A 13,717-nucleotide genomic window follows, 5' to 3' on the forward strand; every position below is an offset into this window, starting at 1 on the left:
TGTATTTTTCACCTTGCCCTCCAATTCTAATGGCTCTGAGCAATTTTCATCTAAAATTTCTTGAAATTTAATGTCTCAGGGTTTTTTTTCCCTCTTTAAAAAAAATCATACTTTTCAAGAAGTCTAGTGATACTTAAATTTTCTCTTCTTGACTTGTTTTTATCCTTTTTTTTTTTTTTTGCATTTTAGGTTTTTTTCCCTAATATTTATTGCTTTCTCTTGGAGTCTTTGGTTTCTGTTTGGTCTTTCCTAATTTTCAGGAAGTCTTTTAACTCAGGAAAGGTTTACCTTTTTACTACGCTATTTATTCTTCCAGTTCTTTCCTCTAGAACTTTTATCCCAGTTTTCATCTATTCTTTTCTTATAGATATTTATAGTTCTTATTGAAAATCCATTTTAGTCTCTGTTTGCTGTAGTTGTGGATTTATTCTACCTTTGGAATTTTGGGTTTCTTTAAATCTATTATGATTTCTCCTAGTAGTCAATATATTTTGTTTATTCATTTTTCCAGCTTTAGTTCCTTAATTGGAGCTTTGTGCTAGGGTCAGGTTCTGCTTCCTTTTGCCCTTGTGGGTGAAGTAGTTGTTCCTGCTTAATCTCAACCTAGGTCACCTGGGTTCCATGTTGATGTCTATTTATCATGGTTAGTTCCCCACTTAATCTTTGAGGTTCCATGCTCTAGATCTTCAGAGCCCTCTGTGGCATCTCAGGACTGAGTGCTAAGTACCTCAGAGGTTATATTAGGGTTTCCCGATCTGAATGCTGTTTTGACTACAGGCACAGCATACCGATTGTTAAAACTCAGTCTTTCCAGCTTTCTTGGGGCAGCCTGCCTAGGAGTATAAGACCTTATAGGTTACATATGTCTTTAGTCAGCATCTGGTACACTGGGAGGCTACTGGCTTGTTTCTCTGAGCTCTGGCATAGACAAGGGGGCCTACTGCTTGTAGGCTTCTGGCTGATTTTTTTGTACCATTCTGGGGTGGAAAAAGTCACTTACAAAATTTGCTCATTGTATTTCTTGATTATTTTTGACTTGGTACTATTTTTAGATTGTTGCTGGATTTAGGCATATTCCCTTGGCCACTCTCCAGGTAGTCATCTTGGCTAAAAGCCTTACAACAGAATTTCCAAACCTCAACAGATCTGGAATCTCATCAGTATAGAAATTACTTCTACAACGGTAACCTACAACCCAGCTATGCTTCATCCTGTATGATTCTGGTCCTTGTCCTGCTGTAAATCCTCCATAGAGGTTGATCCAATCAGCTAGAGACCTTGAACTAGAGACCTTCCAGCATTTCACAGATACTGCTCAATATTCAGATTTTCTGTGTGTTATCATTCATTCTCACTAAATGAACAGTCTATCTCATTTTCTAGTCATTTTTCCTTGTTGGACACCCAGTAGATCTTATGAAAGCTGGGATTTGACCTCTGATTCTTTTTCTCCTTAGAATGATCTTTGCTGAATGCTCCCCCAATACCTGCCCCTGTGGGGAGCAATGCTGTAATCAGAGGATACAAAGGCATGAGTGGGTGCAGTGTCTTGAGCGGTTCCGAGCTGAGGAGAAGGGCTGGGGGATCCGGACCAAAGAACCTTTGAAAGCTGGCCAGTTCATCATCGAATACTTGGGAGAAGTTGTCAGTGAGCAGGAGTTCAGGTACAGTAAGTCCAGTCAGGAAAATGTTAGATGTTAAGACAAAACACTTTAAACTCTAAGGTAACTTAGTCTTCATGCATTCCTCCTTTTTTTCAGGAACCGAATGATTGAACAATACCATAATCACAGTGACCACTACTGCCTAAATCTGGACAGTGGAATGGTGATTGACAGCTACCGCATGGGCAATGAGGCCCGCTTCATCAACCACAGCTGTAACCCAAATTGTGAAATGCAAAAATGGTAAGGAAGAGAGAAGGTGGAGCCAAAAGTCTGATGAATCAAGTGGTGTCTTGCACAGCCAGGAAACTATCTGGTTATCATTAATACCCCAGGGACTCTTGATTTCCGTATTGTGGAAACTCCATCCACCAATGCAGACTGCAACCTGTCTATAAATTGTAGTCCTTTAGCTCTAGAAATTAAGTATGGATAACTCAAGGCAAATTAGGTGAATTCCCTTGATCACTAGTTAAATATTCCACTTCCATAACTTATTCCAAGGAGAGCATTTAAAATTGGTGGTTAACTTCAGGGTCTTTTGGATAAAGAACCAGTTTGGCATTTAATCAGTTCATTTATCAAGTATTTATTAAGTATATATTATTTACCTAGCTCTGTGTTTGGCCCTGGAAAAGATTCAAGAAAAGCATTGAGCTTATTCCCCACACTCGCAAAAGTTTATAACTATAGGAATTCAGAGCTATAAGTGTCATTCCTTCTACAACATACCTGATCAGTGGTCACTCAACCTTTCTTTGAATACCTCCAGTGAGAGAGGAGGGAAAGCTAGGAGGCACAGTGGGTAAAGCGCTGGACTTGGATTGAAGAAGACCTGAGTTCAAATGTGGCTTCAGATAGTTACTAGCTGTGGGACCCTGAACCCTGTTTGCCTTAATTTCCTCATCTGTAAAATGAGCTGGAATAGAAAATGGCAAATCATTCCAGTATCTTTGCCAAGAAGACCCTTAATGTAGTCACGAAGAGTTGGACATGACTGGAATAACAACCAAACTAAGTGGGGGAGGACTTACTGCCTTTCAAAACAACATATAACACTTTCAGGTAGCTCTAATTGTGAAATTTCTCCTTATACGAAGCCTAAATTTGACTTTTGACAACTTTCATACGTTTCTCCTAGTTACATCCTCTGGGCCAAACAGAATAAGTCTTACCCTTCTGACACATCTGTCAGACCAAAGGCCATTCTTATCATGGTAATGCTTTTGTGGATGCTCTTCAGCTTATTCATATCTTTACTAAAATGTGTTACCAAGAACTGAGCACAATGCTCCAGATGTGACCAGAGTAAATGCAGCTAGGCCTAGACCTGATCACTTTGCCTGGTGATACAGCATGAAATTACAATAAATGTTTTTGACTTCCTAATCAATCAGCCTTTTGACAAAATGAATTTTCAGGCCACTGAAATATCCAAATTTTTCCATGGTCCCACTTCCCCTATATTTTACTTCTGACACTAATTTTTTTTTTTAACTAAAATGTGACTTCATCCCCATAAAAATGTCCTATTATTTGATTTGGGCCAATAATCTAGCCTGTCCATATCTTTTTCAACCCTGAGTGTCATCTCATGATAATTATCCCTCCTAGTTTTGTATCATCTGCAAATTCCATAAGCATTCCACCTACTCCTTTCAGTCATTAATTAAAATGTTAAACAACACCAAACATAGATCCCTGGAGCATTTCCCTAGAGACTTCACATGTTGACATTAATCCGTTAATAGCTACTCTTTAAGTCCCCCATTCAATCAGTCCTAAATCCATTTTTCCTGTATTCCACATCTCTTCATCTTTTCTGCAAGAATAGTATGAGATACCCTACCAAATACTTTACTAAAATCTACACAAACTATATATAGCTGTCTAATAACCCCATCCAAAAAAAAAAAAAAAGAATGAGGCCATGCTGTCCTGATCTGCTCTTTTTTTTTTAAGAAAAGGAAAAGAAACATTATAAACTTAAATATAAAATAAGAAAAGGAAAAAGCAGCGTTGCCATGTGCACAGCAGAGCATAAGAGAGGATTCAAAATATACAGCAATAAATTTCCATTTTAAAAAAGCCTATATAATAAATGCTACACATTGTGTTCAGAGCTATCCATTTTTTTTACTTCTTTGTTTTCTTTTGTTCTCTGCTGTACACTTTTTAACTTTGTTCTCCCCTCCCCCCCCCCAGGCTACAATAAAGTGCCCAGATTTTACACACGCACACACACGCCCTGTACTAGGATAGCTATAATCATACTCATATATAAATATATACATTCATATGCATATATGTAAGACTGTACTATACTTGTTTGTCTTATGTTTCTCTGAGGATAGATAACATCTTCCTTCATAAGTCCAAGTCTTTCCATATTTTTTGAGTCCACCAACTCATCGTTTCCTACACCACAGCAATATTCCAATCATATACTGTCTAGTTATTTTAAATAGTCTAAAATAATATTGATTAATATGACTGACATAGTGTAGTTTCTCTATTTTTCTCTTGATAAAACCACTTTAGCTTTAACTTTGTGTGAGATCATCATTACTACCTCTGCTTTTTTTCCTAATTCTATTTCTTATCTTTATTTTGTTTTTGTGTGTATCTTATTTCGTATCCCTCCAGACTCCTCTACATTACTTCTACCTGCTACCTTGCCCTCCATTTACTTAACCTACCCCTCCTCCAAAGATCCCTCCCTTCCTCTCCCCCAACCCTTTCCCCTTACCCTCTTCTATCTGAATTTAGAAGACTTTTATAGCCTTCCAAATATATATATATTCTTTATAAATTTAGAAGACTTTTGTTACTTTCTAAATGTATTTATTATTTTCTCTTTAACTCAGAAGTAATGTGAGTAGGGTTCCCTCTAAAAATCCTTCCCTTATCCTCTTCCCCCCTCCATATCCATTAGCCTTTTATTTCTTTATGAATTTAGAAGACTTTTATACTTTTTTAGATATGTGTATATATATAGATAGATAGATGGATGGATAGATAGATAGATATATAGATATTGTTCCCTCTTTAACCCATTCCCCAGGAGAGTAGGGTTCCAGAACTACCAGCCCTTCTCCATCTAATTCCTCTGTGTCAGTTCTTCTTCTCGCACCTCATTTGTATAAGATAATTACTCTTTACCTTTTCCTCACTGCCTTTACTTTTTAGAATCAACATCATACTCAGGACTACCCTAATCTTTCTTTTGTGCTACCCAATTACTAATAACAATCTTAGACATACATTTTATATTTCCTTCTATAAAAAGTGAACAGTCTGTCCTTATTGAGTCCTTTGTAATTAATCTTTGATATGTACCTTATATTTCTCTTAGATCTTGTATGTCATATTTTTTATTAAGTTCAGGTTTGGTTGTTTGGGTTTTTTTTGTTGTTGTTTTTTTTTTTTTTTTTTTTTTACAAAACCCTGGAAGTCTGGCAGTTCTTTGAATGTCCCTTTTTTTTTTTTTTTTTTTTTTAATACTTAGGATTATGCTTAACTTTGTTGGATAGATTTTCAGGTACAACCCTAGTTCTTTTGCTCTTCAATATAGTTTTATAAGACCTGTGGTCTTTTAATGTCACCACTGCTAGGTCTTGTGTGATTCTCTTTGCAACTCCACCATATTTGAATTGTTATTTTCTAGTTGCTTGTAATAATTTTTCCTTGAGCTGGGGGTTTCAGAATTTGACTATGATATTCCTGTAGGCTTTCCCAACAGATTCTCTTTCAGATGGTGATCGGTGGATTTCTTCTATTTCTATTTCTACTTTCACCTCTTGTTCTAATGCTTCAGGACAATTTTCTTTAATTATTTCTTGTATTATTGTGTCAAGATTATTGGGGTTTTTTTTTTTTTTTGATCATAGCTTTCAGGTAATCTGAATTATATTTTCTCTTCTTAGCCTGCTCTCCAGATCAGTTGTTTTTCTAATGAAATGTTTCATATTCTCGCCTATTTTTTTCATTCTTTTTATTTTGTTTTATTATTTCTTGGTCTCATAACTTCACTGGCTTCCCCTTGCCCAATTAACTTTCAAAGAGTTATTTTCTTCCTTAAGATTCTAGATCTCCTTTTCCAGTTGGTTGACTTTCTTTTCATAATCTTGTTTTTCTTGGATTGTTTTTATTTTATTTTTTTGGTCCTGTATCAGGAGGCTGGGTAACGTGTTTCTTCATGAAACCCTTGCAGATGTGGTTGGTCACTGCACTGATCAGTTTCTAAGGCTTTCCACAGTGTTCATCTTTAAGATGTCATTGCTCACTTCACTCTACATCAGTTCCTTCCCGTATGAACTTGTTTTTCTGAAACTATCGCCTTTGTTTCTTGCAGCACAGTAGTGCGCCAGCACATTTATGTATCACATCTTTTTCAGCCATTCCCAAATGGTGGGTATCCCTTCCTTTTCCAATTTTTTACCACCACAAGAAGAGCTGCTATAAATATTTTAGTTTGTTTTGCTTAGGACTAATCCCTCCCTTAATCTACATTCCTTCTTATTCCCTTTCTCCTGTCTTCCCTTTCTCTCCTGTCTCCCTGTTGAGTGAAATATATTTCTGTACTCAGCTCTGTGTTCGTATATTTTTCCCTCCTTTAACCAGTTCAGATGAGAGTTAGATTCAGATATCACCCACCGTCCTTACCCCTTCCTCTTTGTATAGACTTCTGCCCTGATTATTCGAAATAATTTTGCCAATCATACCTTTCTCACCACCCCTTCTACCTGCCTTTTACTCTCCCTTTACATTTTTCTTTTAAAAGTCATCAAGACATAACAAAACCACTCCCAGGTCCTGTGTCTAATTAGACTCCCGCCATTAAGACTCTCTGATGATGATAAGGTTCTGAGAGAATATCCCACTGTATGAGAATATTAACAGTTTTGTCCTCTTTTAGTCCATTATGATTATTTGCCTCATATTCGTTGTTTGGTCATTTCTTTCAGTCCTGTCTAACTCTTTGTGATCCCATTTGGAGTTTGTTTGGCAAAGATTCTGGAGTGGTTTGCCATTTTCTTCTCAAGCTCATTTTTACAGATGAAGAAACTGAGGCAAATAGGGTTAAGTGACAAACAGGGTCACACAGCTAGTAAGCGTCTGAGGCCAGATTTGAACTTACGAAGATGAGTCTTCCTGATTTCAAGCCAGGTGCTATATTCACTGTGCCACCTAGCTGCTCCTTGCTCATATTTACCATTTTATATTTCACTTATTCTCTGGCATTTGCACTTCAGAATTTCCATGCAGATATGCTCTTTTCATCAAGAATGCTTGGAAGTCCTTTATTAAAGGTCTATTTTCCCCCACTCTGGGATTACACTCATTTTTGCTAGTTATTCTTGGCTGTTAGCCTATATATCCTTTTGTCTTTTAGAATATTTTATTCCAAACTCTCCACTCCTTGATAGTGGTGGCTGCTAAATTATGCGGGATCCTATTTGTGGCTCGTTATTACTTGAATCCCTCTTTTCTAGCTGCTTGTGTTATTTTTTTTTATTTGTCCTGGAAACTCTAGATTTTGGCTATAATATTTCTGGGAATTTTCATTGTGGGGTTTCGATTTCCACTTTGTCCTCTGGTTCTAAGAAATTTGGCAGGCTTTTTTTTTTAAAATGATTTCTTGACAATATAGTATGTTGGCTCCTATTTTTGGTCATGGCTTTCAGGTGGCCCAATGACTCTCAGATTATCTCCTTTCAATCTGTTTTCCAGGTGAGTTGTTTTCGCTGTGAGATACCTTACAATTTTTTTCATCAGTCCTTTTGTTTTAATATTTCTGTTTGTCTCATGGAGTCCTTATCTTCTATTTTGGGGCATTCTTATTTTCAGGGAGTTTGTTGCTTCAGCAAAAATTTTTTTTTAACCCCTTATGCCAAAGTCAATTCAGTTTACAATTCTTTCTTCCATAGCTCTCATTTCTTTTCCAATTTTTTCCTCTGTCACTCTCATTTATTAAAACACTTTAACTCTTTAAAAAAATAACCTCTCATCCCAGGAATAACTAAACATGTGCCCACTCTGGTTTTGGTGTCTTTCTTTTCTTCTGGGTTTGTGTCTTAGCATCCCTCTTATTATAATAGTTTGTTATGGTAATACTCTATAGGTTTGCTCATTTTTCTAACTAACTTACTGACTTGGACTTACTTTGTACTTTATGGCTGGTCCTCCTGCTGGTTTCTTAGGAGTTTTGAATGATGTGTTATTCCAGGATCTCAGAGACAGCTCAGACTGGGGACCTGAAAGCTATCAGAGCTCCCAAGGGGCTCTGATCTAGGGCAGAATCTGATAGCTGACCTTCTGGTCTGAGCTTTGCAAGTTTCTGTGCAAAGTCAGCACAATGGCTCTGTAGACCTAGTCTAAGCAGGATGTGATAAGAACCTGAAAAAGGGTGATAACCATGTGAATAGAGAGAAAGGAGTGTATTATAAAGGTAGGGAAGGAAGATTGAAAGGAAAGGAACATTTCTTGAGTAAATCTTGGTACCAAGCACTGAGAATGAATATTGAACATTGAGCTGTTACTATGTGTAAAGCACTGAGCTGTGTGGTGGAAATTCAAAACAAAAAGTAAGATAGTCCCTCTTCCCCAGGAGCTCACATTCTAATGGATAATACAATGTAGAAGATTTCAGCGTCAGATAGAAAGTTCCCCTGTTCCTTAAGGGTACAGTGACAAAATAGATGGTAATTCCGCTTCTTTAACATCACTTCCACTGACTAAAATCATATCAGTTTTTAATGCTGAACCATTTGATAGCTCTAACAACTTTGAGGAGAAGAACTCTCTTTTCTGAGTCTTTGGTATAATCCAATAACACATTAAACATTTATTAAGCACTTACTATGTGCTAGGCACTGTGCTAAACTCTGAGGATACAATTAATAAAAAAGAAAGACAGACCCTGCTCTTAGTTTATAATTTAATGGGGAAAGACAACACACAAAAGAAAGTTGAAAAGCTGGAGGAAGGGAGGGTACCAGTGCATGGGAGGGCAGTGGCATGGTGGAGAAGTCATTGAGTACAGCTGAGTGGGAAATGAGATGTCTAAGAATATGTGTGTGCCCTGCCCATTCATTTAAGGGGTACCCCTGAAATGGAGGTTGAAGAGTTCATAGCTCTACCCTCCAAGGGTCAGAAGATACTGATGGTGTATGAATTCTAAGGCTAATTTGATCTTCTAAGATGATGAGATTACGTAATGATGAGTTTAAAGAAATTCTATTTATATTAATGTCCAAAGGGAGAGGGTGGTCAAGATGGAGGTGGCGGTGGTTCAGCTTGCCTGGCACATGCTGCTTCCTGCCTCTCCTTCAGGTTACCCAAATTCTTCAGCTAGGTTGGCCTGTCTGCCTTATGGTTTGCATTTGGTTTGTGGGAGATGGGAACAGTTGACCCCCTTCCCCACAGGATTTGTGCTAAGCTCTAATTTTTCTGAAGTTCAGGTTCTTAATTTCTTTTCTGCTTATTTCTTTGTTAGATTCATCTAAATCTAAAATCGGTACATTGAGGTCTCTCACAATTATAATTACTTTATTTTTCTCTCTGCAATTTGATTCATTTTTCCATAAATATTTAAATGCTGTGTTGTTCATTGTGTGTGTAAAAATACACATATATATTCACATACACTTATATACATTGTGTTTTTATTATTTGTTTGAAGTATGGGTATCTATCTCAAGTATCTCTTTTTTATGTCTATTTTTACTGTAAGCTTGTCTAAAATCCTGATTTCTACTCTTGCTTTTTTTTTTTTACTTTAGCTAAAGCATAATAGATTCTGCTCTAACTTCTAATTTCAACTCTTATTTCAAGCCTGTTTCTTGTAAACTACATATTGTTGGATTCTATTTTCTAAACCATTCTGCTAATCTTCTATTTTGTGGGTAAGTTTAGCTTATTCATATTCAGTTATGACTATTAAATCTATATTTCTTTATATCCTGTCCTCTTGTACTTTTTCTTCTCATTGCCCCCACCCTCCCATTTACAATGAAGATAATGAAGGTTGTAAAAGACAAGGAGTTTGCCCAATACCTCTGTTCTGTAGATACTGCCATGTTTTCACTTTCTGCTTCTGTTCTCTTCTCCTTCTTTGCCACCAATCACAGGTTTTTACTCTGTTTCTTTCTTTACTTTCCTCCTCCTCTTTCTCCTTCTCTTGCTTTCAAGTACTTCTTCATCCATCCTTCCTCTTAAACCCCTTTCTCCCTTTCCCCATAGTTCCCTATTGAGTTTAATGTATTAAGTACCTCTTATGTTCAGGCTCTGTGCCTAACATGCTGGGGATAAAAATAAAAACCAAAGATAGTCCCTGCCCTCAAGGAGCTTACAATCTAACGGAGGAAGACAACACACAAAAGGAAGCTCAAAAAAGTGGAGGGAGCTACTCCATGTAGGGAAGGTATGGATGGGGATGATGGAAGAAGACCAAAAGCATTGAAGCTGGTAGGAAATGAGGAGAAAAACTGTACTGAACCCCCTGTTTAAATAGAGGTCCTAGATTCCATGGCCCTGGCCTCTGTCCTAGAAGTTCGTTAAAAAGGCCAGAGGATACTAATGAGATGCAAGTATCAGTTAGATTCAGCCTTACAATTACGATAATTAGATTTCTCAATGATTATTTTCCTAGGGAAGGAAGACATGATGGAGAGTTCCAAAGCAGTGCAGCTGCTGGGTAATGGGGAGAAAAACTAAACTAAGCTTCCTCTTTAAAAAGTGGCCCTGGAGCCCATGACCCAGCCTTGCGGTCAAAAAGTCTAATCAGAGGTGCAAAAGACATTGATGAGATATGAGTCAGGAACATATGAATTTAAAGACTCCCTCAGAAACTTACTAGCTTTGTGAGCCCTGGGCAAGTCACTTAAACACTTCCTACTACTAATCTGTAAAATTGGGATGATAATAATAGCACCTTTGTCCCAAGGCTTTTTTAAGAATAAGATAATATTTTAAAGTACTTTACAAACCTTAAAGCACTATATATTTGCTAACTACTGTTGTTATAGTTCTCTGTAATCCTTGAAGATACTAGGATTCTGAGAAAATGCTCATTGCTTCTCCCCCTCTTAGCATGTAGACAGTTCATCTTCCCATAGTCCTTTCCAACTAATCAGACGTGTGTACTTTCCTGTGCTTCTCTTGATTCCTGTATTTGTATTTCAGAGTTTCTGGTCACTTCTGGACTTTTTCAGGAATGCTTAGCAATCTTCTTTCATTAAAGTTCTATTTTTCCCTCTATATAGCGTTATACTCAGTTTTTCTAAATAGCTTCTTTGGTTATCTTTTGTCTTTTGCAGTATCCTATTCCAAGCCCTCCTCTCTCTATTGACAGATGCCAAATCTTATGTTTCCTTACTGTAGCTTCATGGTACTTGAAATCTTTCTTTTTGGCTATTGGCAATTTTTTTTTTTTACCTAAAGGCTCTCAGTTTTGGTTATGACATTTTCTGGGACTTTATATGACTGTTGGATTCTTTCTATTTTCACTTAGCCCTCTAGTTCTAAGAAATCTTAGCAGTTTTCATTAATGATTTCTTGCAGTGTGGTATATATGTAGAATTTTGTCCATCTTTTTGGATACTCCAGTTATTTTTACATTATCTCTCCTTCACCTGTTTCATGGTCAGTTGTTTTGACACTATATTTTCTTCTACTTTTTTATTTTGTTCAGTATTTCTTGTCTCATAGAATTGTAGTTTTCTCTTTGTCCTAGTCTAATTTTTGGAGAAATCAGTTCTTGAGTAAGTTTTACCACTGTCTCTTTTAGGATATTCATTCTCTTTGCCACGTTCTTCCACCCTAGCTATTATATTTTGTACCTCTTGTTTCATTTCTTCCAGGTACTCTTCTAGTCCTCATGACCTGGATATTCTTTTCTCTGAGGCTGTGCTTGGATTTGTTTTGAATCTACTCTTTTTCTGAGTTTATCCTTGGGCTTGGTCCAAGCTATTGTGTTGACCATTTTGTCTCTGTTTACTCATATGTCCTGCCTCAGTTTCAGGATTGAGAGTTTAATGCTTGCATCAAACTTCACCACTGATTTCCTGGATCATCTTCTCAACCCTAAATTCAGTGGCCAAAACCATTCCCCACTAAATTCAGGAATTATCTGGCCTTGCTTCCTGACTGTGATTGAAGCCCATGCACCTGAATGTTAAGTTGTACATTGAACATGGATAAAGTACAGACAGCCTGGAAGGTAGTCTGACTCCACCTCTTAACCCAGATTTGGATGAGGCCCCTGAGTCACTCCTTACCATGCTGAAAGCTGGTCTATCTCCATCTCTTCCCATTAATATGGGTGAGACTTCTAGGTTGCCTACAAAGGGTGCCGGTCTGCCCCATTCTCCTTCTGTGTTACCAGGTTGCTTTATACTATATCTCTAATCTGCCCTACCTTATCTCTACTGTCTACTTCTCATGATTCTGATAGTCTTTTTGTGCATTCCTGGACTGAGTGAAATACATCACTTTTTCTTTTTGTAATCCTTTGTCATTGTCAATTCTGATTCATTTTTAAAGCATTATTCAGGTATTTATGAGTAAACTGGACTCCTCTAAGTTTTCACAGTGTCTTCCCATAATCACTCCAAGGAGCTTTACATTCTAATATAAGAGTATAAGAGTTGAAATGGAGGTTGGTGAGGTGATAGCGTGGTTTACAAATGCCTGAGAAGGGGCATGGTGGCTTGGTTCCTTACAAGATAAGGTGAAGAAAACTCACTTGTTAGAGCCCAAGGACCAAGAGGTGGGAGTCTAAATCCTGGTCACAGGAAGAGGCAGGCCAGAGTACAGACTTCATGGTCTAGAGATGGATAGAAAGTAGTATTGTATTATCATTCTGGACAAGATAAAATAAAGAGATAATATGAAATATACTGTGGAGATAGAAACAAGATTTGCCAACTAATAGGATTTGAGGATAACACTAAGTTTGCAAACATTAGTGACCAGAAAGATTTTGGTGCCATGGACAGAAACGGGGAAGTTCAGAAAGTGGAGGGGGTGTTAGGGGAGAAAGTATCTTGAGCTCTTTGATAAAGCTTGCAACTCATCAATACTTGTACATCCTTTTCAGCTCACTCTCTCCCACTGAAAACAAAAGGAGGAATAGAAGGAGGAGGTTGGCAAAGATATGTGGAGGAGAAGCAGTGCAGCCAGCTCCCTCCTACAGTTACTCCAGCAACACACTACGAGAAGCACTAAACAAAATGATGATTGGGGAATTCGAGGAGAAACCATAATGAGATATTTTTTTCCAGCCCAAGTCAGTATAGGCCATAGCCAGAGACCTCCAGGTACTGAAGAAGGAATCCAGCTAAGTAAATCTGCACAAAACTTCTAGCATGAAAACCTGACTGGATTCTACCTATGTGTATGGACAGGAAAGCGGAAGAAAAAAATAGTTGTGTCATTCTGAACCTGAAACAGGGCTACAGATCAAGCGCAAACTGAGGTTGCCACCTGCTACTGAGTAACCAGGTCAAGAACTTCGAACTAGGCGTGGAGCTACAGCTCTGTCATCCAGACCCTAGAGCAGGATCTTGAATGCAGCCCATAAACTTGGGCTGGGGTCTGAGGCTGAGTAGTCAGAGTAGGGACTTTAGAGTTCTATCACATTAACATTGTTGCATGGTAAACTCAGTCCCTAGACTTGGGCTTGAAGCCTAACTTGAGTAATTAGACAGGGACTGTGAGGGAAGGATGAGTCTTACAATTCTTTTGTTCTAACTTGAGAAAATGATGTGGATGAAAACCTGGCGCAAGGAATGGCAACAAGGGTTGAGCCTATAGGTCTGTTGCTCTGAACCTTCCACCTAGATGACTTGGGCAGAGGCCAGAAACTATCTGCTGGAGCTCCAACCAGGAATAAGCTTGCAGTGGTATTTCCTAGTCTAAAACTGGGGGTAGAATCCTGCAAATCTCATACCAGGAGGGTAACGATAAGAATTAACATCCTAGAGCAACAGGTACAAAAACTTATTACCCAAATAACAAATCCCCTGCAATTAAATGTACCAAACAGAAGT

General features: G+C 37.8%; 1 protein-coding gene across 1 annotated transcript in view; it reads left to right on the plus strand.

Annotated features, from left to right (window-relative positions):
* Positions 1–13,717, plus strand: part of ASH1L (ASH1 like histone lysine methyltransferase) — a 185,054-nt gene that overhangs the window by 131,261 nt on the left and 40,076 nt on the right. Inside the window, 2 exon segments of the mRNA XM_036754819.1 lie at positions 1,458–1,664; positions 1,761–1,907. Of these exon segments, the coding sequence (XP_036610714.1) occupies positions 1,458–1,664; positions 1,761–1,907 (354 nt within the window).

This window comes from Trichosurus vulpecula, chromosome 4 (assembly GCF_011100635.1).
Source record: "Trichosurus vulpecula isolate mTriVul1 chromosome 4, mTriVul1.pri, whole genome shotgun sequence".
Lineage (NCBI taxonomy): Eukaryota > Metazoa > Chordata > Mammalia > Diprotodontia > Phalangeridae > Trichosurus > Trichosurus vulpecula.